Raw genomic sequence first — 26445 nt, 5'->3', positions numbered from 1 at the left:
ATGCTACCCATCATAATAACATTACACACATTTGTGTATGCTGTTTTCACCTACATATGGCAGTCTTACCCAGCTCTGATAAGACAATATGTGGACATTGTGACATTTTTGGGCAATCCTAAAAACAATCACATTATTTTCTGAATTATTGTGCCAAGTATCTTGCAGTTCTTGATATAAATGTGTGATTTATAGAAGATAACACAATTACATATTGAAACAAATAAAATGAGATGGTTCCAGAATATGGGAGTCCAACTACCATCAAGAAAGTCCATATATTTTCGGGAATGGTAATTGTGATTTCATTTTGTCTTATGATTTGTCTTTTCTTCCTTACTATTATGGCATTCAGACACATAATGATTAAACATGCCGCTACTGTGGGGGACAATGAAACATTCTTTATAATCCCTAACAAAAGCACAAGCAGCATCTTCATTAATTTTACTAAACACAGTGTTTGACTTTAAAGAGATGTTGGAGAAGATCATGCAAGTATAAATAATAAATACATGTCTTGTTAATTTAGCTCACTTAAAGACTAACATATGGTATCAGCACATGAAGGAGGTGGGAGAGAACATCAGATGAAAGCAGCTACATTTATTCTCTCATTTCCTATGTCATGAACACAGCTAGAACATGTATTGCCAAAGAGATGTCTGAACATGATGCAAAGTGCCGAGTCATCTGGCAGCGTGCACAACTAAAGGACAATTCGAAGGAAAATGGGCAACCCTTCGGTGGCGATCAAGGAGAACATTTCCATATGAAGATACTTATGTGAAAACACAAAAGATGGAGAAAGAGATGGGCTGGCAAAGCAAAAAACCTATGTATCCATCCCAGATTAGAGAAAAAATAAACTTTGTCAAAATAAGGTGGACGTTATGTTCAGACATATTGGAACAATCAGGAGTACCAGGATACTGGGAGATACCTCAGCTATTGGTGTATGTACGAGTGGCTACCAGCACAGGATGGGAAGAAGGAATGTTACCTTGCCCCTCACACTTGTTGAACAAGGAACCAGTGAGAAAAGTACAAAAAAGTGAGTGACATGCGTTTAGAGTCATGGGCCAAGTACTTTAAGCTACTAACATGGTTTGGCAATGAAGCAGAACCTGTATCTATAATACCACTAGATAATGCAACAACATGTTTCAAGAATAAAGGCCTGGTTGGAGAAAATAAAGGATGTAAGCAGGTGCTTGAAGTACCAGGAATGAATGAAGGAACTGCTCTGCTGATGGATCGATAATGGGCCTGTGGATCCAGAGATTGCATGCAGTTGTCTAAAAATTGGGGAGGAGTATGCTCCCTTGTGGTCGTACACGTTCCTGCATTAGTGATTCCTCAAAGTGACCTTCATATTGACGAATTTCCAAAAATGGATTAACACCAGAGAAGGAAGATGTCTCTCTACCTCAGCTGGCTGAAAAGGGAGAACTATTTCCCATCAAAGTCCATAGAAGCCTATAATGATATTCCAGATGAGCATATATTATTCAGTAAGACAGTGATGATAATAACATCTATATTTATGCCAGGACTTCAGACCACAGTGAGTGCCAAGTGGCTGAAGATTATGAGATGGGAGCAGCAGCAAACAATCAATGTAACAATAAAAGGATTTAATGCAATTAGAGAAGAACTGAGGGCCATTAGGCTTATGACCCTTCAGAACAGGGCTGTCCTGGGCTTAAGTGCAGCAATGGAAGGAGGCATGAGCGCCAAGGTCGGACTTATTTGCTGTAGATTCATAGCTTCCCATGATAAAGAACATGGAACCCTGGTAGAAGCAATAACTATGCTGACGACCCTGCATACGAAGATGGAGGATGAAGCTGATGAGACGGCAGGAGATGACTGGTTCTCGTCTCTGTTTTCGTGGATTCCAACCTGGCTGGCAAATGCCTTGAAATTACTTGGAGCAATAATAGTGTTGGTATTGCTAGGATTCCATGGCATAAGGATCATTTTGGGACAATGCCATAAAACTGCCAAGAAAGCTATTATGATGAAGATAATGATTGATGTGAATGGAGATCATACACCACAGACTGAAGACACCACCCATAAGAACATAAAGAAGAGTTTGCTGGAACACCCTGGGAAGAAGTTTTACTAACCTAAGGATCACAAGAAATATGTAGGACGTTGGGTATTTTGTTGGTTCCATGTGTTAATATCCCCGCAAAAATATCGCCATACAAAAATATCGGCATGTTTTTGCGACAATATTAAGGCATGGAACCTGCGGGGGACCCTTGTGCAACCTCTGCATTATTTTTAAAGGAGCGGGTGACACCCCCACAGCCCCTGCTCCCAAAAACACCCAAAACTATCCCCCCAAAAATATCCCCACCAAAGTTTTGGCGGGGATAATATGTAGTGATACCATTTTGTTGACCAACTGGAGGATGCTGTCACATGGCCTGGACTGTGGATGAGCATATAAAGAATGCAGGTGACCTGAGGGGGGTGAAAAATTATGGATTCCAAAGAAAGCAAAGTATGAAGAGAAGATTGAAGAAGAGGAGGTAGTTGAGGACTCAACTAGAGGGAAGAATGTAGAGGAGCAGGTGGACATGTTATCCCTAGCTCCTGCTACCTCACCTCCCTCATACTGGAACAGTAGGAGAAGAGCCCTATGTGGGACACCGGGTATCATCCCAATACTGCATGGAGTATATGAGAGATGATATGCACTCCGATAACCGTATCAAACGTACCCTTGCACTGAGAGGGTTAAAGGATGTCTGCACACACCATTGGGCTTCATAGTGCCATAAGTGAAATCTGACAAGAGCAAAGTGACATCATAGAGGAGAGATACTGAGACGCACTGAAAGCAATATGCAAATACTTAAGAATAATGATGTAGCTGAAGTAACAAGAGAAACATGTAATCGAATATGAAGAAATTGTATATGAAAAGAAGATAAAGTAACCTGCTGATTAATAAATGTATATACGCAGAAACACAAGGTAGATGAGACATATAGAGGCTTGCTGCAGAGGAAAACATAACATTGCTAGAGCAGCTGTGATAAGGTAGACGTCAGACGTGTATTTAAACCATTCAAGCTACCTCAGAGACAGACCAGGGCTGCAGTGTCAGGTGATGCTGGAAAAACAGCATTGTGTGAGGAATAAAGAGGAGTCTATTGGTCTGGGATCAACGATGCTACTTCAAGGAAGGCACAAGAGGAGTCAAAAGGATAAGCTATGTACATAAGACATATTTCTATTAGTTTAAACAAGGAGAAAACATCTGCAAGAGCCAAGTATTGGACAATTAAAGATGCATAAAACCCATCGAAGATGGAATGAGCAAGTCTCTATAGGCCAAGAAGGGTAATAACACTCAGCACAATTTAATCAAATAGCAGTAACTAATAGGTCGCACATGGACACATTTGTGGTCTCCTTACACGTGATTCAGATGTTGAAAACAAGGGTTATTCATAAATCCCTAACTAAGATAACTGTGTGCCTACACTCCTTTGAATGTCCTAGAGCAGAGAGCGGGCTTTGAGGTCAACTACAAAGGAGAAGCCTTGGCTTGGGGCCTGACTGATGAGAGCTGATGGACTAATTGGGAAATTGGGGTGTAGTCTGATGTTGCTCCCGGCACCTGAGTTTTGTTTTGCTTCCTTGCTGTTAATGAGCCAAATGCCCACGGTTGCGAAAGCATGCCAACCAATCAGAGGGTCTATGTAGCAACATGCTATACAATGTTGCAAAGACAAACCAGCTGCCATTTATTCAGCTATAATAAGTATTATACGTATTTAGAGGTGGTTCGAGGCATGGTCACAAGGGAAGGGGCAGCCAATTAAGTTATTAACACTTATGTATAATATAGGTACATATGTTCCCTTAACCAATCCCTCCCGTCAATATGTTTTAGTTTGCCATGTAGGATGACGTCATAGATGATGCACATCAAGGTTTAAAACCTCTGTATAATCACATTTGGGTGTGAGCGTGTGAACTACTGCCTGTTATTCACCAGATTTCCCTACTTTATTTAATGCTGATAACAAAGTAGTACTTTGCCATATTCTTTGAGTCTGTCCGGTTATTTGGATCAGAGATCATTATTGGTAATTACATGTAGCACATGAGACCTTCAAGGTGCTAGAGCACTGGAGAGAGAGTGGGAAGGGGCCCACCAAGGGAGAGATATAGGGGGAGAAAGAGAACGAGAGACATGGAGGGAAGAGGACAGGACGTGAGAAACAAGACTATACTGACAGAGAGCAAACATTTACCAGACTGCACTGACATTGGACGGCAGAGCAAACAGATTCAGTTGGACCATCCTAACAGAGGAAGAGAGAGAACGAGAGAGAGAGATAGAGAGAGAGAGAGAGAGAGAGAGAGAGAGAGAGATGCCACTGACACAAGCATTGCGACAGAGAGAAATAGTGAGAGTGTATTAGACCACACTGGCTGAGAGAGACAACCTGAGAGTGCACATATGATGCACAATTCTCTCCCGCAGAGAGAAACACAGGGGCACAGAGAGAGACAGAGGAATATATAGAGAGAAAGAGGACAAGATTGGTGTATATTATGCCAAGAACACCTAGTACCATTTTAATTCTGGAGGGATGGCAACATTTAGATAAAATGATAGTGACTTTAGACAAGATACCTTATTGGCTTTCCCCTCACAATTAATTGGGGCATTTGGTCCAATTTTAACCTCAGTTGCCATTTTAAATGATGGACAGATCATTTTGGTTCATTCACTTGTTCGAGCACGGAGGGTTGCTTAAGTTTGGTATACAGTAAGAACGGCTTTATAAATCGAGACATGAATAAGTGATTGATAAGCTTCTTCTGATTCCAGTGAATGCAGTAATCACTCCTGCTTAGGGGGTGTACAAGGCTGGTAACAGCCAACCAACCCTAGCCTAGTAGGCCAGAGCAAACTGAGGGCCTTGGCAAGGGCTCGTATGCTGCCCTAAGCGGGTATGATTGCTATTCACACCCTGGGATTTGTCTGGGGTGCCCTAAGTGGGTGTGATGGCTATTCACACCCTGGGATTTGTCTGGGATGCTAATATATAATAAGATGGCAGCTGTCATAGTAAAAAGAAAAGGGACTTAGTCCCCTTTCTATTTCTATTGCAGCGGTGGCCACGAGTGGGAAGGAGCGCTGGGACCGGAGCCTCAAGCTCCAGTACAGCAGTAAGTGAGTAGGGAGGGGTGGAGGAAGGCTGCAGGATGCTTTGGAGGGTGGAGAGTTGATTGAGTGAAGATGCTCTGGGTGCCTGGAAAATGTGAATGGTACACTGTGTCCTCGCCCCCGTTTCCAGCCATCTGATTGGCTGAGCGCCCTTCCCCGGGTGCAAATGCAGTATAAGTTAGTTCGTTTTGCAATACTTCTACATAGTACTAAACCATTTTCTTTGAACGCTTTAGTAAAAGAAATATAGTAATGAACAAGATTCCCAATATGACATACATATGTGCAAAACAGAAAGGACTATGATCTAAATCTGCACTTCAGTAACTCTTCAACAGCAACTAATTGAAAATACACACACAGTGTACAAGTGACGATGACGAGACCGGAAGAGCCACTTACTCTCGTGCGAGGCGGGAACTGATGAGATCGTCCCTTGCCTGAGTCCTCGTGCGTGGAGGGGATGGTGAAGGGGAGGCAGATGGACTTGGTGACTGCAGAGTGGAGGGATCCATCTGAAAGGTGCCCACATCACTGTGCTCCTCAGCCTCAGAATCCACATGTGCTATTGAGAAAGAGGAACAAAAAGGCAGCGTATTTGAAGATTTTCATGATAGCGGAATGTCTCACGCGTCACAGGTTAGCTGCAGCGACACAGTGTGAGTTGCACATACTTGTTAGACCAAGTGATTAAGAAGAATTAGAAGGATTATCTCCCTTATACTTCATTATTAAACTACAAACCCTCTTACAGTGTTTATGCTCCTTTCAATGTAGTATGTACTGCCTTCTGAGGGTCCATGTCAGGGGTCTGAAACCTTTGGCTCTCCAGATGTTCGGGCTACAAATCCCATCAGCCCTAGCCAGTATAGCCAATGGCGACTGCTCATGGGAGCCATAGTCCAAAACATCTAGAAAGCCTCATGTTGCAGACCCCCGCTCTATCTAATATCAGTGAAAAATAATGCAGTTTGTCAACCAATATCTATTTCCCCACTCATTGCAGGACTGGGTTAACACACTCATCTAACTCCAGTCCTGGAATATTTGGGAAAAGTGCTAGATATTGGTCAAAGAGCAATAAGGCATAACGATTGTTTCAAAAACGGGTTAACCAGCAACTAGGCATACATATTGTTTCAAAAAATGTATTCATTCCACCAATATACATTGAACTATTTTTAGATGGTTAATGCTATTATAGTTTGGAGTGCAACATTATCTCATTTAATTTATAATTTTTTCACTTAGCGTGTTATTATAGACCTAGCCTCAAGAAACAACAGAACACTCTACATAGCTAAGTGGGCGTTGGAAAGGGGACCGGTTCTTCCATTACAAACAAATTGACAGGGCTAAATGTGTACAAAGCAGATGGTTATATTGTTAAGAATGATGAACTGGCCAGAGATTAGCATTGACATGTGGCAGTAAGTGGCCGACAGTGGACCGACATGGGAAGGAAGGCCATTACATCAAGGCAGGTCGGTTACACTGCATTCAATATAGTTCAAATGCGCAGTAAGGGGTTATGAATGGCTGCAGTGTTGTAGAGCCTGGGGTCCTATTATTTGCATTTTGGTAATTCTGAGCAGCCCCTGTTTGAGCTAGCGATTCACTGGTATCAGAGTGGGTAAGTTGCCACCTCGATCCTGGGCACAACACTATCCCACCATGGGAAAAGTTCTATTCAGGCTTGCTGCTTACTATTTGCGAGTTCTAGAAATATCCATAGTTAGATTTGGCATGAGAAGGCTTTTCCCTTTTCAGTGTAGATAATGGCCATTATGATGGGCCGTACCATATGCAAGCCTTACATTAAGCCACATGTTCATGTATTGCTATATTGCCTCTTGCGTGATTTTAACCCAAAACACCCTTTTTTCTTAGGGGGCTTTTGACTCACCAATTTCTCCATCCTGTCCATTTTCACTGTCTGTCATACTCTCTGACCACCGGGAAGGAGAGCTGGTTTGGATCCTGCTGCCTCGTGGAGTCGTAGCTTGAGGCGCGCTTTGTCTTGTGTCCCTTCCCCTGGAAGGGACACTGCTGACCCATGTCAGGGTGACATGGGGCTCCTTTTTCACCGATGTCCTTTGGTCATCTTTCTTCAAAGAAGAGCGGAGGGCAGACGTGGCAGGTGTTTTGGGCAATTTGTCCGGTAGCCTGCGATTTTTAAGAAAGTGTGAACACAGAGAGCTATTAGTGATAAGGAATCTACACAGCACAGCTGGGTCACACATGGTCGTAAACCCTCAATGTCATCACAGAAAAAAACAAAGACAGAACACGCGAGAGGTGAAATCTACGATGTGTTACAGTTTTCACATCCCCCTCAACACATGTTTATGGCCAATCAGGAGGTGGGAGAAATAGGAATTTGTAACATAGATGAGCTGGAGTGCTTGAACAAGAAAGGGACACCATGAAGGACAGATGCTATGTTAGGTTAGATTTTCATGGTAATGATAAATCTTCCTGACCTGTGGCAACCCCAGGACTTTTTGCTTTTACTGGTGGAATATTTTTCCTTATAGCTTTGTGAGTGGGAACTTTTTTCCACACTCACAGAATTGTTGACGCTTTTTATGGGTGTCATGTTTTAGAATCTTCATAGTGTCTTTTAAAAGTCATCCTCTTGGACAGATTTTTCGCAATACGTGCCTATTGTTAGCTTTATTGGCAGAGTTAAGGCAGTTACACATTCTGGGCACTTCAAACATATTTGCAGACGTGCATAATAAAGCATATACATTGGCTGTTATAAACATAATCTACTTGGAGTAGTGAACAAACCATCACCACAATAGTTTGCAACTTGTTCATGAGGACGATGGTGTAGTATAGGTCGAGTCCACATCAGTCTCTTTGTTAAAATTGCTGCAGAAAGCAGACCATACATTCCGGGGACGAGACTGCGCAGGTAGAAAGGCAATGTATTCCTCTTCACATCGTTGTGTCCATGAAAGGGCTGAGAGCCACATCTTAAAAGTAGGAGGGATGGTCTCTTCCAACATTGCAATATACATTATTTTGGCCACCATACATCCCACATTAAAAAATCTAGCCATTTTCCTAACCCTGTCGTCCTTCCAGACACCAAACAGCAATGCCATTGGACCCGGATCAATTACCGTACCCACAATCTCAGATAGTGCATCCAGTACATCACCCCAGAATGTGTTCAGTGAACAGCATGACCAGAACATATGCGCGTGGTCCGCGTCCTCGGCCTGACATCTCGGGCAGGCCTGTAAGCAACCACTTCAAAGCTTGGTCAGTCTATGTGGGGTGTAGTACACTCTATTCAATATTTTGTACTGCATGCAGCGATATCTAGAGTTCAGGGATACCTTACTGTTGCCGGAATTGGCAATGTACTGAAGCTCGGGGGTATCTGGGGTTCCTCTGGAAATGATGACCACATATCCCGGCATTCAGCACGGAGTCTATAGTACTGCAACATCTCCAGAGCCTTTGCCTGTGTGGCCGGGGCGTCACGTCTGTGGGGTGATGAACTTCCCTTCCGTCAATGCATGGTACTCCAGGCCTGACCAATGTTGAGAGAGAGATTTGTCGTGAGTGGGTTCCAGCCCGGGGAAACGCCATATGGGAAGCCACTTGTAATAGGGATGCGGAGTGGATGTAAGGTCAAGGAGGCGACGCCACGCCGCCAGGGTGGACGAAATGGGATCAGCTGGGGCTTCGGTTATGAATTTGTGTTGAAGGACCAGAGTCAGTGTTAACCTCGGCCGTGGCCAGTTTTTCCATCCTGACATGAGGGGGAGCAGTGGGGTGTTTATACCAATATGTGGCAAACTGTGCTTGCGCCGCTACCCAGTAAAGACCCAGAACAGGAGCTGCAAATCCCCCTTTCTCATAGGGCAGGGCCATGTGTTGCTATTTCTTTCGGACCGCACCTGCATGCCACAGGAATTGAGAGCCCATTGTATGTAGTTCCTCAAAATATTTCTTCCCCGGCCAGATTGGTACATTCCCGAATATGTATAGTAGTTTGGGAACCAGGACCATCTTAATCAAGGCGAGTCTGCCAGCCAAGGAGAGCGGTAGGGCCCGCCATTTGGTCACCCTAGATTCAAAATATTTTGCACTAGCGATAACATTTTCAATGATTAAAGCAGATTTAGATAGTGCGACTTGGACCCCAAGGTATAGGATACTGTCAGGTGACATCGTAGGGGATATTCACAATTCGGTCGCTGGGTTGCGCTAGTAAGGGGGAATATCTCAGACTTCGTGTAGTTGATGGTGAAGCCAGAGAAGGTGCCTATCGTGATTATGTCTCTCAATATGGGATCCAGATGTGTAGATGGGTCCCTAACATACAAATGGACATCATTCACATACAATGATATTATGTCAGGGGGGTCAGCTAGGCGTAAGCCTTTCCGGGAATGTCACCTTGCCCTGACATAGTCTGCCATCAGCTCGATGACCAGAGCAAATAGAATGGGGGAAAATAGGCAGCCCTGATGCATACCCGTTTGCAGCTCAAAGGAGTGCGAGGTCAATGAGTTGACCAAGACTCTGGTGGTGGGGCAAGTGTACAGTAATTTAATATATTGGATGATTTTAGAGGCAATCCTCATTTTCTCCAAGACTGCCCACATATATTGCCATGAGACCATATCGAAGGCCTTCTGAGCGTCAAGTGTGACCGCTACTGCCTCAACCTCCTGGTCTATTCTCAAAAGGACATTGAAGAGTCTTCTAATATTAAGAGCCGTTGAGCAGCCAGGGACGAAACCACTTTGGTCATCATGGCATAATCAGGAGGAATCTGTTGGCTAGGGTCTTGGGGAGTATCTTTGTGTCTATGTTCATAAGCGAGAGGGGCCTGTAGGACCTGCATTAATCAATAGGCTTACAGGGTTTGAGGAGAACTGTTATTATTGTCTCGCGCATTGAAGGGGAAATGATGGATACGCAAAGTGCCTCGGCCCAGACCTCAAGCAGTCTAGGTGCGAGGATGGCGACGTGTTTCTGGTAGAACTCCGAAGTGAGGCCATCGGGTCCAGGGGCCTTGCCTCGGTGGAGGTCAGTGATGGCCTTGACTATCTCATCTAGTGTTATAGTGGTGTCCAAATGCTCACGAGTGGACTGGGATACAAGAGTCATGGGGATTTGATCCAGCAGATCTAGGATATCCTGTGTATTGTGTACCTGTCGTGAAGCATATAAGTCAGTATTGAACTGTGCGAACGTTGAAAGCAGTTGCTGGTCTGACCATTGTTGAACCCCTTGTGCATCCTTGATGCTTTCAATATGGGTCCTACCCCTTTCTGCCCGGGCTAACCTAGCCAGTGTTCTCCCAGGGCTTTCGCCCTGCCCGTATTTCCTCGCTGCTATTGGTCGTGCCAGGTACCTTAACTCTTGCACAGCATGGGATTCAAAGGTCTCCAGTCCTGCTCTGATTTGTGCCAGTTGGAACGGCGTAGCATCCATCACACACCCACGCTCCAGATCCTTGATTCTAGCCTCAGATTGTTGTAGGTAATTCCTGATGGTTTTTAAGATACCTGCCTCCCGTGAAATGGCCATGCCCCTGATGTAAACCTTAAAGCCCTCTCACCGAACCCCGAGAGTAGTGTCCTGCTGTGGATTACTCTCAGAAAAGGTCTTATGTGCGAGAGGATCTCGGCTTTGAACACCACGTCAAGTAAGGTTTCAGATTTGAAACACCAGGCAATGCGATGGGGAACGGGGGACCCGAATTGCAAGCACAGCGTCACAGGTGCATGGACGGACAGAGTGCGGGTTAGGATGCTAGCGTCTTTAACCTTACAGAGTAGGTCACCCGTGGTCATTAACAGGTCTATTCTGGAGGAGCTGTCATGGACAGAGGAGTAGAAGGTGTAGTCCCACGACTGAGGGTGAAGTGTCCTCCAGAGATCCTGCAATCCTAAAGATATCATGTGTGTATGTAGTCTCATGGCTGCTCGGGAGTGAACTCTGGATGCCACACCTGTCCTATCTAGGTCATTACCAAGTATAAGATTCATATCCCCCCCAAACGATAGGAACCCCAACAACCCCATCAAAGTGGAGGACACCCTATCATAAAGCTCAGGGGCATCGACATTAGGGGCATATGTGTTTACCAACAGGCACTCGCGGCCTGCCAATAGCCAATGAAGAATAACGTATCTTACCTCAGGATCGATGAGGCTCTTCTTCACAACAAATTTCAGAGATTTATGAAGCAGTGTTAGCACTCCTCTGGATTGTGTGGAATATGTGGTCTAAAACCTATTCGGCGCCCAGGAGGATGCCAAGCACGATGCAAGGTGTTTGAGGGTGTGTGTCTCTTGCAAGAGGAGGACCTTCACCCCATGTCTCTGTGTGTATGCAATGATCTTATGGGCCTTAGTGTAGTTGCTTAACCCCCGGACATTCCACGACATCTGAATAGTCATACCAACATTTCAATGAACATCCCAGCATGTGCGATTGAAGAAGCTTTGTCTACCCATTGCGTGTAGTGCCATACTCCCTCTGCCTTTTTCCAGGGTCCCTACCTCCCACCCCTCCACCCTCACTGCACATCCCCAACCAGCAGTGTGTCCATCCCACCCCCCAACCCTCCTGAGGGTGAGCCGTCCCCAACCTGGCCCGACCCTTGCATCAGCCCAACGGGGGCTCACGTGCAGCAGGAACACAACAACAACCATTGCAGTCGCAGTGGGGTGCACAGCTTCCATGCAGCCAACTTGTATAGGAACCTAGGGATTCCAATACATTTCAAACAGTAGTCGTGGCGATTGTGCATTCCCCCACACCTCTTGAGTTTGGAGCTGGAGGCCCCATTTCTGAATTTGTAAATCTAAAGAAGATTAGATATAAGTAGAAAGTAATAGTGGTATAGAGCATTGAGGTGAGGTCGTTTGCCACCCACATAGTACAGGTTATAAGTAGGTAAATAGGCAAAGGTAATACGAGCTGTCATAATGAGGGCGGCCTTGCATAGCAGCCGATTTATGCTCAGTGGTGCAGGTAATCAAGGCGTGATAAGGGTGCTAAGTACACATAAGAGGTGAAAACTTGGATCTGAAGATAGAACCTCTAACACAAGGGATGTCTCATTGAGGTCAGTCATTCTCCATCAGGTCGTCCGCGGGGACACGTAGAGGGATGTGTGCTTCGATAAATTTCACCGCCTTGTCTTGTACTGTGAAAAAGTACAGTTTATTATTAAAGGTGACCTTCAGGCGAGCTGGAAACAGTATGGCGTAAGCAATGTTTCTTTCTCTCAGCAGTTTTTTTACTCCAATGAATTGCCGACGTTCCTGCTGCACAACCGTGGAGAAGTATGGCGTAAGCAATGTTTCTTTCTCTGAGCAGTTTTTTGACTCTGATGAATTGCCGACGCTCCTGCTGTGCAACCGTGGAGAAGTCTGGGAATATTCTGATGATCTGTGCATCTAGTCTGAGTTCAACCTTTAATCGTGCAAGTCGGAGTATTTGATCTTTGTCTCTGTAGCTCAAGACTTTTGCTGATTTGTCTCGGGAAGTCGCCAGGTTTAGGGCGTGGAGCCAGCACTCTTTGGGCCCGCTCAACTGCAAAGAAGGGAGACAGGTCTGGGCTACTCAATAGGTCCTTGAGTAGATTTTCTGTTGCCAGTTCGAGCCGACCCTTGAGCGCATTTTCTGGCACACCAATGATGTGTATATTATTTATTTGTGATCTGGACTCCAAATCATCTCATTTAGCTTTGACTGATTTCATGTTGCGAACTAGAGTTGACAGTGTCCTGGAGTGCAGTGATACGGTCCTCGTTGTTACTGATCCTGGTCTCCGCCTCCGTAATCCTGGAGCCCCGCTGATCCAGCTTGGATCTGAGAGACGCGACATTAGCATTTATGTCATCCAACTTTTCGTGAAAAGAGGCAAAGTTCTTGGCCATGGATTCCATCATAACTGCCAGGTCAGGACCAGGGGTACGGGCATCCGCCTGTACATCCACAATGTCCTGACAGGTGATCAGCCGTTCTTGTTCAGTTCTAGGGGTCGCTTTCATAAACTTGTCCATGTCGCCAGTTTTACCAGTGTCGTGGGATCTGTTGGACATCTTGAGTGTAGGTTGACCTTGCAGTTGTTGGCAGGAGTAGTGTACTGCGTACAATTGGTGCGGCGATGGGGACTCCCAATATCTTAGCCTTGGGGGTGATCCTCCGAGCAGCTGCAGTGTAAAGTCCAATTTGAGAAAGCCTAAGATCCAAGCTGGGAGCAGGACTTAGTGTATAGCGGGGTAAGCCCACCTAATGCGTAAAGCAAAAAGTTCAGTATGCAGGGCGGCACAAACAGGTAGTCGCAGGCCAGTTGTTTGACGTATCCCCCCGCCATTGCCACAGGGCGCAGTTATGTATAGGGTTGGAGTGTCTGAAACGCAGAGCTGAATTCCCAGGGTGTGACAGCCGGGCGGGCGGTCAGTGTGTAAGCAGTGTTCTAGGTTTTATTCCTGATGCAGCCAGTCTTGTTTAGGACATATCTGCCAAAAGGAGGCACAGTAGAGGAGGGATGGGGTGCCTGCCGACAAGTTCCAAGGGGTGGAAGTGTCAGGGGTTAACCCCTATGCAGCGGCACAGAGGGGTCTTGCAGACATCAAGGAAATAGGGTATTGAGTTGATGGTCCTTGCAGCGCGGCCCAGGGGGCCCAGTCAGCACAGCAGATACAGGATTACAAACGTTTGGTGAATCTAGCGGTCTACGGCAGGCTTGGGGGGTCATCCAGCATGCAGCAGTAGTGTGACAGGATGCGGGTGTGATTGCAGCCAACAGTTATTATGGGGGTCTGGAATCCGCACACCCAGGCTGAGTCTGCGCCTGAGCAGATGCCCACCTCACTTCATTGACCAAGGATTAATAAGGGGCAAGGTTCCAGGATCAGGCATATCATTGCAATCATGCAGGTCTTACCGTGATATGGCGTGTGCTTGCCTTCACCCGCGTGAGCACCGATGATGAGCCAGCCCAGCAGGCTCGCCGCCCAAGTCCCCCACAGTGGAGCCAGCAGGTGCTGCGGAGGGCCCAGCCGCATACCCCGCCGCCCTGGTCCGCACCAGCTGATGTCGGGGTGCGTCCCATGCCAGCCCATCAGGAGCAGTCACCCCGGGCGGGGCCGCACAGCACGGACGCTCCTCAATCGAAGTCGGGCCCGGAACTCATACAGGGCGAAGGCCAGGCCAGCAGCTCCGGCCCCCCGAGCAGATGTAGATGGTCCCTCAGGAAGGAGTCACTGAGGCTGTTCCTCAGCAGCGGCCAGGCAGGTGCCGGAACCCAGGGTGTCACTGTAGCACTCGGTCAGCGGCGTGTGCCACAGTCTCTATCTCTGTCACAGTGGCCACTTAAGGCTGGAGAGGTAGGCGAGGCAGACAGCACGCCCAGTGCCACGCTGCGCCTGGGCCGTCCTCCATCACACCAGGACGCCCATGGCGTATGTCAAGCGATCTGCTGAATAGGAGGGCTAATCTTCCCGATTTTCTGCACACAGTTGCCCGGCACCTTTATGCTCATGTGGGCTGAATTACAGGGCTGGATGATGTGGAGGACCGCATTACAGGAGGATATCTGTTGGCTATGCATGGAGCTGAAAGGCTAGCCAGCCATCTTCGGGCTGCTCAACAGTGCCCCCGGCAAACTTACCTTTAATGTCTGGTGGCAGTGAAACGTTTTTTATTAATTCAGTGGACCTTTACAGTGGGCTATTTGAACAGTCCCGGTAAAGGCACCCAAGGGTGCTCATTTTAAATGGCCCAGTCTTATTTTTTTGCCATTTGATTGTTTCTTGTCCTTTCATGTTCCTTCCCCTGACCTCTAGGGCAGGAAATTACTATGTGTGATTTTTATCTTCGGCAGGAGTCCTGTGGACTAACCGCTCAGGCTCCAGAGTGTCTGCGAAGGCAGGAAGCGAGGGAGGAGTCCAAAACTCTGCAGCTCTTTGTCTCCTAGCCTGAGTGTGAGAATCCAGTTCAAACTGGAAGGCTGCCTGTCCTGAAAAGACTGTCATTCCTCCAAGTTTGAATGTGGCATGGCTGTTTGATTGGCTGGGTTCCTGCATAAAAGTCTGATCCTGCATGCTGAAGAGGTAGTCGACCACTGGAACCAAAACTAAAGAGGAAGATGAAGGATTTGCGGCCGAAATAATTTCCAGCAACCAGAGAGCCTGCTGTGTAACCGTAGAGCCTGCTGTTACCCTTCCTTCTAATCAACCTGGGGACTCTGATGATGACAACTGCCATCGGGAGCCTGATGGGACCCACTAGACTCTCTGTCACAGTGGCCACTTAAGGCTGGAGAGGTAGGCGAGGCAGACAGCACGCCCAGTGCCACGCTGCGCCTGGGCCGTCCTCCATCACACCAGGACGCCCATGGCGTATGTCAAGCGATCTGCTGAATAGGAGGGCTAATCTTCCCGATTTTCTGCACACAGTTGCCCGGCACCTTTATGCTCATGTGGGCTGAATTACAGGGCTGGATGATGTGGAGGACCGCATTACAGGAGGATATCTGTTGGCTATGCATGGAGCTGAAAGGCTAGCCAGCCATCTTCGGGCTGCTCAACAGTGCCCCCGGCAAACTTACCTTTAATGTCTGGTGGCAGTGAAACGTTTTTTATTAATTCAGTGGACCTTTACAGTGGGCTATTTGAACAGTCCCGGTAAAGGCACCCAAGGGTGCTCATTTTAAATGGCCCAGTCTTATTTTTTTGCCATTTGATTGTTTCTTGTCCTTTCATGTTCCTTCCCCTGACCTCCAGGGCAGGAAATTACTATGTGTGATTTTTATCTTCGCAGGAGTCCTGTGGACTAACCGCTCAGGCTCCAGAGTGTCTGCGAAGGCAGGAAACGAGGGAGGAGTCCAAAACTCTGCAGCTCTTTGTCTCCTAGCCTGAGTGTGAGAATCCAGTTCAAACTGGAAGGCTGCCTGTCCTGAAAAGACTGTCATTCCTCCAAGTTTGAATGTGGCATGGCTGTTTGATTGGCTGGGTTCCTGCATAAAAGTCTGATCCTGCATGCTGAAGAGGTAGTCGACCACTGGAACCAAAACTAAAGAGGAAGATGAAGGATTTGCGGCCGAAATAATTTCCAGCAACCAGAGAGCCTGCTGTGTAACCGTAGAGCCTGCTGTTACCCTTCCTTCTAATCAACCTGGGGACTCTGATGATGACAACTGCCATCGGGAGCCTGATGGGACCCACTAGACTCAAGAAGACCTGCATTTTGAGCCATCCCACGTTGCGCTGTGACCTTGCGCGGCTCCAATACCCCAATACCCTGCGACCTCGAGCCATTGTGAGGTGCAAGGTCTTCCAAATTCATGAATCTCGCTGAAACTTCGTGGGCATCCTGCTGGATCTCCAAAGCCATGATTTCAGTCCAAAAAAGTCCCCTCACCAGATTGCTGGACCTTGCAAATGATGAGAATCCGATCAGCAATATTCTGTCTTCTGTGCTCCTGAAAAAGGCGCCAAGTGCACAGAGCTGCATCCAGCCACAAGAAAAAACTTGCCCAGAGCCTTCCCTGTGATCCTTGCTACAAAAGTCCTTCCAGTATCCTGTCTTCTGTTTTCTTGATGAAGGAATTCAATGACCGGGTTTTTGGCTGAAGATCCTGAAGTCCCCCTGATGCAAAATCTTCTTCTGTGCTGAGGTCCTGTGCTGGCTTACTTACATTAAGTCTCTTGTGATTCCTGTGTAGTTTTGGGGTGTTTTCTGTGATTGGGAGTCCTCTTGTCCAGTGCACCCAGGCCCCTGTTGGAATCCTTCTAGGGTGTCTTCTTGGAAGCCCCTGGACCATCAGCTAACTCTAAAGTAAAGTACTTACTTGTTCAAACAGTCTTCCTTAGAAACTCTGACTTTTGCTACTTAAGAACCTATCCTGACCTGCCTGTTGGACATTAGACCGTAGTGACCCCGCTTTTGCCACTGAGAACACTCATGCTCCAAGAATAAGGGAAAGGCGTCTAAGGATTGGGCTTTTTGCCTAGAAAAGAGAATGAGTGTTTAAAAGTTACTTACTTGCAAAAGAAATTGGTTGGTAACTGTAACTCTGAGTGTGAACAGTTACACATGCTATTACTTACCTTAGAAATGTTCTGCCATTCTGAAAAGTATATGTAAGGTTATTACTTACCTTAGAGATGTTTAGCCATTCTGAAGAGTATATGTAACATCTTTCTTTCCTTTGGAACTGTTTCGCCATTCTAATAGAAAGTAGATGTAAAGTTATTTTACTCACCTATAAATTGGCCATGCCTCTTTCCCAAAAGTAATGTTGTTGGCTTCACTAACTATTTCTTTCAGAGAATAGGTGTATACGTTTCCCAACTGGGTCTTGCTTCCCTTGACTTGCTGTTAGCCTGTCCAGCATAAGTCTGCATTAGGTTTTATCTTCCTAGTATAACACTGGGTTTTGCTTTCCCAGGTCTGCGTTAGACACACAAAAACAGTCTGCGGTTTATACCTGCCTTTGAGTTGCTGATAGCTCCTTCAAAATGTGTATAGATTTTACTTACCTTGAGTAAAACTGTGTTATCCTAAAATAAGCGATACATTTGTCACCGTAAACGTATTTCTGATGTTTGTATCTGCTTAGATTCACATGCTGTTCATAGGCCGACATCTAAAGGAAGCTAAATAGTATTACAGTTTTTGTTTTCGAAGTTTGAAAAGGGACATCGACAGGGCGTGCCAATAATACTATCCCTAGTGTGACGTCCACTGTACCCATGGTCCTTCACGCGTTGGGGCCCTCAGATTGTTTTGTTTCTGACATGAGGTAGCATGTAGTGTAGCGTGAGTACAGGTGTATCCAAGCAGATATGTATCAGACAAGCTCATAATCATCCATGCACTTTCTCTCCCAGGGGAGGGAGGTTGGGCGCATGTGAATCTAAGCAGATACATGCATCAGAAATATGATTACGGTGAGTAATGTATCCCTTCTGAGGCTTGTGGAATCTGCTTAGATCACATGCTGTGCAGCATAGATTAGCGAACAGTGTTAGGAGAAGGTGGTGGGTTGTGAGAAGGTTCATGGGCAAACAGATGTTTTAGAACCGCTTGTCCCACCTGCGTATCTGTCTTGGAATGAGTGTCAATGCAGTAGTGCTGAGTGAAGGTGTGTTCTGAGCTCCGTGTAGCCGCTTTGCAAATGCTGACTAGGGGGACATTTGCAATAAATGCTAGAGTAGGTCCCGTGCTCCTTGTGGAGTGAGCTCTTGGCATGAAAGGCAGTGACTTGTCTGACAGGGAATAGCATAGTTGTATGCATCTGATTATCCATCTGGAGATGACATTCTTGGAAATGCAGTCTCCTTCTCTGCCTGGGGCTACGGAGACAAACAGTTGGTCTGTTTTCCTTAGCGGTCTAGTCTTGTTTACATAGTAAATGACCGTCCTCCTTACATCTAGTGTGTAGCGTTTTACCTCAGCAGAGCTTTTAGGGTTTTGGAAGAAAGCCGGAAGCTCAATGGACTGGTTCACATGAAATTTTTAGATGAATTTATGAGAGAACCTAGGATGAGTATGTAAAACCAGTTTGTCCTTGTGTATGACAAAGAAAGGATCCTGCACTGACAATGCTTGTAATTCGCTCTTCTTATGGATGTAATAGCCACTAAGAAGCCAGTCTTGTAAGTCAGGTGTTTAAGACTTGACTTGTGCATCGGCTCGAAAGGAGGTCCCATGAGCTTAGCGAGTACTTCATTGAGATCCCATGGTGGCGTTGGGTTAGAAATTGGAGGGTGCAGTCTTTTTACTCCCTCCATGAATGCCTTGATGACAGGTACCTTCCAGCATAATACTTTATTGTGGGAGGTGGTGTAAGCTGATGGGGCCGCCAGGTGGACCTTCATAGAGATGAATACTAACCCTGAGTACAGCAAGTGGAGCTTATAGTTCAGAATGTCGGATGGGGTACATTCTATGGGGTTTATTTGTTTAAACTGGCACCATATTACAAATCTCCTCCACTTGTCGAAATAACAGTGTTTAGTGTTTGGCTTTTGTGCTTCCTTGAGGATATCCATGCACCTCTGAGGCAGGTTAAGATGTCCGAACTCTATGACTTCAGGAGCCACGCTGCCAAGTTCAGTGAGTAAGGTTGTCGGTGTACTGTTAATCCCCCGTGTTGAGAGAGTAGGTTGGTCTAGCATGGGAATTTGATGGGATCGCACATCGCCAGTTTGCGCAGATGTGGATACCATGGTTGTCTTGCCCACATAGGAGCAAAGAGGATGAGTGTCACTTGTTCCTTTTGGATCTTGTTCACCACCTTGTTCATGAGAGGAGTCGGGGGGGAAAAGCATAAGCAAATTTCCCTGACCAGTTCATCCATAGGGCATTCCCCTTGGAGCCTAGCTGGGGGAACCTGGACACGAAGTCTGGGCATTGTTTGTTTTCGCTTGTAGAAAATAAGTCTATCGTAGGGAAACCACATCGAGAGAAGAGGGGGTCTACGACCTCTGGGTCTAGTTCCCACTTGTGTTCCTCTGGTAGGAGATCTCTGCTCAATGAGTCGGCTAGAGAGTTGAGTTCCCCTGGAAGGTGCTATGATGATAGGAATATTTTCCATTTGAGTGCCCATTTCCAAATGTGTTGTGCTAGCTTGGACAGATTTGGAGAACGTGTGCCCCCTTGTTTGTTGATGTAAAACATCGCCCTAGTGCTGTTGGTGAGGACTTGCACAGACTTGTTTGCTAGGTGTATCTCGAATGCTTGCAGGGCCTTGGACACCGCCAGTACTTCCAGCAGACTGATGTGGTTCTGCACCATAGCATGAATCCAAAGACTGTGTGATGAAGGTGATGAGCCCCCCACCCGGTGAGTGGCGCGTCTGTCGTCACAATTGCCTATACCTCTGGATCGTGGAAGGGTTTTCCCTTCAACAGTTTTTCTATTGTCCATCAGCTAAGGTTTTGTACTAGTGCTGGTGAAACGACCACTAGATCGTCCACTGACCGCTTGCCTGAGGACACTGTTTTGCCAACCACTCCTGCATGGGTGCAGGCCCAGGTACGCGTGTGGTACAAGGTAAATGAAAGATGCCATCATGCCTAGCAAATGCATAGCTTTGCATATGCTTATCTGGCTGCCCGCCTGATAATGAGGTATTTGCAGTAACACATTTTGGTCTCTTTCCTCTGATGGGAAAACTAACCCCTCTCTATTACAGCTCCCAGGAACTGCTTGGTTGTGCTTGGCACTAGGCTTCATTTTTTTGCATTTATTGAGAAGCCCAATTGAAAGTGAAGGTTGCTAGTTCTTTGAATGTTTTGTCGGCAAATATGGGGAGCCCCCAGTAATCAGGAAGTCATCCAGGTAAGGGTACACTGGGATTGACTCCCTGCGCAGGTGCGCTGCCACCACTGCCAGTACATTTGTGAATACCATGGTTTTCTATCTTGAATCGCAAGAATCTTCTGTGTGCTGGGAACATTAAAATATGAAAATAAGCATCTTTCATATCCAATATTGCCATGTAATCCCCCCGTTTAATTAGGATCCATTAGTGGTATATAGGAGCTATATGCACACAAATTATATTATTTTTAGATTGTCCCTCCAAAAAGGGCATTGGGGCTTCCCATAACACAGCAACTGATCTACGATATAGTGCCAACACACTTTGTGGAAGGTCATTAAAAAGAAACAGGGCTTAGATGCCCCGGAGAAAAAGTTCCTCCTAGAAATGTTGACAGTAATTGCTTAGATATTGTTTTGCCTTTTAACAGAGAAGTTTAATTAGTGAACAACATTGTAGACATAGGGATACCTCTCCTCATCTTTCCATTTTAGATAGGTCATTGCACCAGCTCTCACCTAGGGACAGACACCCCACACAGGGAAAGGGTGTTCTTCCTTTAGGGACAGGTAGGTAGCACATGTAGTGTAAAAGAAGAATCATGTTTAATAAGTCCTCTGCTGAAAGTGTTCTTGTGTGTGATGAAAAGGGGTAAATACATTCTCAAATGTCCTCCCACCTCTCTCCCTATTGTGTGGGCCGAAGACCGAAGCGGCGTTCCGAGGCCAGATGAATCCACCGATGGGAGTCTTCGACGGTCGTTTTCTTCACCGCTGTTGGATGTTATCGATAGTCGGTGATGGAAGATATAAAGGATATGAAGAGAAACTAGCTCTAATCTGTATAAATCAATGGCAATATTTTGAAAGGAGTTCCACTATTTAGAAAAGTATATTGTCCAGTTGATTTACTCAATGATTTCTTGCTGAGCGTCACAGTACAACTGAGAGGGTCTACTACCCTGTATTACAGAAAGTAATCCAAAAGTAACCATTGTTTTTGTTTTCCTTAAAACTACTGTTTGGTGTTCCAAATAAGGTTATGTGCTTTGGTCTGTGTACCTTCAAGCATATTGTGTTTTTCTATTATGTGTTGAAGAGGGAGTCAGGATCCTGCCACACCCCCCCCCCATCAAGTTCATGACAAGACGAAAGGCCAGAAAACACTGCAATCACCCATTCTATTATGGACGAATCCCAAGTGCACCAATGATTGACAAATATGTTGAGAGGTATCCCCTCAGCCAGTCATACAGACCAGGTGCGGTACAGATCTATCCAAGTGTGGACGAAGAGCTGCAGGCCATGGTCAGAGACACCTATATGGAGAGCCTGGACTAAAGCGCCAAGAAGCCATGTTGCTGACGTCGTTAGAGACTCCACGACATAGCATCATTAGACATGAAGCACACGTGCCATCCACACTTTGGGGCACAAACACACACTCGAATACATGAAGAACACAAGCGCACAGTTCTGTAGTTAGGGGACAGATACCTATACATACTGTCATTGCTTTTATTATTTTTGCGACTAGTCAAATGCAGAAATGCAGAAACTGCAAGGCACAGCAGATCCTGAGCAAAGCTTGCAGATCCTTAAACTGCAAATTACTCTATAGGACTGCAGGAGCACCTATGGGACCTGGCAGAGCCAAGTGTGACTAACCTATGGATAATATAGTATAGCGTGGACAATGTAGAAACCACATTATAAGGTTTAGGCACATTACAGCAGGCCGCAGACCACTGAGCAAAGGACGAATCGAGCTGATTTAGGCTGGACAGAGAGCAAGACGTGAGCTAGGACCCGCAGCCAAGGTCAAGAGATACAGATGACATTCCAATCCTCAGAAAGCAAAGGGACCAGCTGCAGAAAAGGGGAGTAAATTCTCATAATTCAAAGCTGCAGATCTCAATTTCGTGGTCTCCAAACACGTGATACAGCGGAAGCAGACACTGAACAGTGTTCGGTGGTGAGAAAGGAGAGCCGATACCAGGCAGCCAGACACGGACTGCAACAAATATGCAACAAGTATGCAACAAGTGTTGCGCCGAGCAGGAGAACATTCTCATAAGGCAAAGGTGGTGCACACAAGTTACAGTACAAGCACATCATCGTTCTCATCACCTTGAAAAGGTACACATTGAGCTGAGAACCATTTTGAGTTTCAGGCCTGGGGATGTCAGCTCTAACCAATCACAGTCGAGTACCCTAGGGATGGGTAGCAACGGGCAACAACCAATGGTAATTCGACAACACTGCAATAATGTTATAGATAGTCAATTGGGGATGGAACAGGCCAGTCACCTGACATGAAAGAACCAGTAGAATAAAATATGTATGCACCCATATAGGTTATTATAGGTTATTATGCTCCTGACTGCCAATCCCATGCTGCGATAGATTTCTGGAGAGAGGTCCAAGTAATGATGGAGCAGTGACGCATTTATAGACAAATGTGGCCTGCGCGCCATTTACTGTGTGACATGCTGGACATTTTTGGAGTTCTTGAATCGATCCCTGTTAGTTTTGGCTGTGATAAACCACAGTTTGAACTTGCCGTTAACTGAGTCCTCTGTGTATTCTGGGGGAGGGTGGTGGGCCATCCAAGTTCCCAGACTTCCAGAATCACTCTGGCATACCTGGGAGTTCTCCCCAACATTGTTTATATGATCAGTGGTAGTACTTATTTTCCCCAAGATTTAACTGGGCCCACTTGTATTTAAATAAACCATTTATGTTTACAGTGTTTCTTTGAACCATTTGTAGTACAATTTCTTTGTACTGATTCTACAGCCCTCTCTCCCTCCTAAGAGAAGCCTGGCTGCTCTGTTTACGCTACAATGAACTCAGGTGGTACAGCCTTCTACTAAGAGTGGAGTTTTATACTGCCTCAGTTGAATGGTTTTACTAAGCCCTTAGTTGGACTTCAGAATGTGAATTTGTTGGAGGTGTACAATGCACCACTCTCCAGACAAGTCTATGTGCTCTTAGACCACTACGGTGGGGACTGCCACAGTATAAAAAAGAATGTCAACATAACATATATCATTAGTTCTTCTGTCCTCATCTTTTGCTTGCAGGGCCAAATGGGGGATGGCTTGAGTACCTACTATCACATGGGTTGGAATAGAAATAGCTGATTCGTTTTCTTTGCATCACATATTTGACAGATGGACAGTGCTGCTCTGTGTTCCTAGTTTTGGATAGAGGGGGCAGGAATAGCTTTTGGAGGTACCTATTGTGAGAAGGAGGGGGTTGCATATGACCTGAGATGAAATGCTCTGACTTGCACTATGCACCATGAGTGTGGGAGGTGAGTTTAGAGCACCCAGTGCCTCCATGAGAGAGTGGATGATGGGTAAGGGGGGATCCTTTAGCCAATCTCCCCTGGTCCCAGCTGCAAGTTACGAGAAAGTCACAGGACCCCCTCTAAGGACCTCCTCCTCAAGCGTGAGAGATTGAGCTTTTTCTAAGCAAACCCAAAGTACTAGCAAGGGAAAACAAACTCTACTCTTTGACCAAAATCAATTACATTGACAAGATACTACAAGCGGGTGTTTAAATACTGTTACAATTCAACTGAAGAGTTAGAGGTGTTATTTCTGTGTCACAGTGAGTTGCTCCTTGAGCCTTTGAGACCTTGGAGATCCGCACTTGATATTATGTACAGGTTTATTGTTTTCCAACCATGGGTTTATCCATTTGTGAACCCCAGAGGCACTTTAGACTGTGTTTCAAACTTGTAGTCATTTTTCCTTGTTGGGTGATTTACATTTACAAATTCATTGTCTCCCGGCAAAGCGAACACTCGCTGCGGATAAAATATTGGCGATTTGCCACAAGCCTGCATTCTCTATACAATCCAGGGTGTTCAAAAGCTTAAGAAAAATGTTCTGCACACCTAAAACACAGGCTAACAGAATAAGGGACTGGAGTGCTGCACTAGAGAGTGACAAGAAAGATTGGGTGAAATCCAAGATGGCACACAGGCCAGATGAAAGCTTGGTCCAGCCCCCTAAGTCAAACGTGAGGCCTGATGCAGCAATGAATCCCAACCCTGTTCTAATTATCAGACAAAGGTGCAGGTATTTACAAACAGACCAACCCACAGAGAGCACTATAAAAATCGAAGACTCTAGTCAGTCAGTCAGTATGGGTTTCTGGAGAAGACAGTTGCAGCATAGTTAGAGAGCACTGTGCCTGGAGAGAGCTAAGAAGGAATTGGAGGTACTGGATGCAAAGGAGTGGAAGGGACAGGATGAGGTGGTAGCATCAGGAGGTGAAGTGGGTACGGGCAAGGAAGTGGTCAAATCAGAGGTACAGAGGAGCAAGAGGTGGTAAGATGAGGACATGAAAGAGGTACCGATCTGGAAGAGGTGGTAACATCAGGAGGTAGAGGAGGGGGTAACAACAGGTTGTGAAAGGAACACTAAGGAAGAAGGGAGTCTCATGGTTATACAGAACAGGAAGGTTCCAGCGGGCTAGATTAGCCTATGCAGGGCCAATGGACCAGAACTGGAATGAGACCCAAGCAAGGAGGCTTGAGTAGGAATAATCAGGGGTACCAAGTGCTGCATCCACCAGGTTTGGTGCTGGGAGGAGGAGTGCCAACCCTATGGATGAGTCAGGCGATATGAGGTGGTAGAAACAATCTCTGGTACCATCTCACTCCAGTGCAGAAGCTACATCTATGTCAACAGGTGGTCGAAGAAAGGACCAAACTGGCCCTAAAGACCTTTGTGGTACCAGGGCTGGTAACAGGATTTTGGAACCCCTTGGAATCCTATATAAGAAGAAGTGTGGGTTATGTATTTTCTCAATTGTATAAATGAAAAGTAGAAGTAAAATGTGCACAAACAGGGAGAGGGACAGGTAGCTCTGGTATGAAGTTTGGGATTGGAGATGTGGAAAATGTATTATGCACGCTAGTAGTTCGCGAGCATGAGGCCAAAATATTCTGTATAACATTGTGTTTAAAAAATTGCCTGTACTTGGTCCGGAATACTGTTTATTCTGTTTAGAGATATAATGATGACACAGAAGACTCTGAATTCGTGGAAAAAAGCATTTGTTGTACCTGTGTTTAAAAAAGGTAATAGAAAGTACCCTGGTTTTTATCGTCCAATAACTTTAATGGATGCAGACTCAAACATATTTGCTGGTCTACTCTTGGAGAAAAAAAAAGGAATGGGTGGCGGAAAATCATATACTGCGAAAGTATCAGACTGGCTTTCAGAGTAACAAAGGCACTGACTGCAATGGGTTTCTTTTAAATTGCATCAAAAAATTGGCTTGGGGGGCTAGTAGAATGCCGACCAACGTAGTATCATTTCACTTGATTATGGAATTTGACCTAATAGACCGGCATATTTTCTGGAAGAAATTAAGTAAATGGGGTGTTCCAACTGGCTTATTGTCAATATTGATTTTGCTATATTATAACACAACTGTGCAGGTTAGGGTTAGTATTGACGGTGTGGTGTCTGGGAGGGTGGAAGCTCAAAAATGTTTGCAACAGGGATGTATTTTATCCTGCTGCCTCTTCAACCTCTATGTTGCTGATATAGGTGAAGTGTTGGAGGGGCAGCATTTGTAACACCGAAGATTGGCAACCAGACTAACATGCGTTAAATAAGAATTGGTGCAGTCACACTGTGTGAGACTACATAACACTTATCTGCTTGGTATTGGGTAACCCACCTTTTGGTATGGATCTATACTACACAAGTTGGTAGTGTGCTTGAGCAGCCCGGCCTATCTCGAGAGGGGTAAATGTGAGCTGTAAAGCGGTACAATTGAAATCCGTAAATAGAAATAACCAAGTAACACTTATACTCAAGGTTTCAGCTATAAATAGTTAGTTGCTTAATTAACAGCAATTTTTAAATAAGCATTCTTAAAAAGACAAT

General features: G+C 45.7%; 1 protein-coding gene across 4 annotated transcripts in view; it reads right to left on the bottom strand.

Moving 5' to 3' along the window:
* Positions 1–26445, bottom strand: part of AKNA (AT-hook transcription factor) — a 442732-nt gene that overhangs the window by 133744 nt on the left and 282543 nt on the right. For all 4 annotated transcript variants that reach the window (XM_069609684.1, XM_069609685.1, XM_069609686.1 and 1 more), the window contains exons 15-16: positions 7113–7372; positions 5609–5771 (exon numbers count right to left, since the gene is read on the bottom strand). In XM_069609684.1, coding sequence (XP_069465785.1) covers positions 5609–5771; positions 7113–7372 — 423 coding nt within the window. The remainder of the gene's footprint in view (positions 1–5608; positions 5772–7112; positions 7373–26445) is intronic.

This window comes from Ambystoma mexicanum, chromosome 8 (genome assembly GCF_040938575.1).
Source record: "Ambystoma mexicanum isolate Mex_15411 chromosome 8, UKY_AmexF1_1, whole genome shotgun sequence".
NCBI classification, from domain to species: domain Eukaryota; kingdom Metazoa; phylum Chordata; class Amphibia; order Caudata; family Ambystomatidae; genus Ambystoma; species Ambystoma mexicanum.
This window is presented reverse-complemented; position numbering and strand designations above follow the sequence as displayed.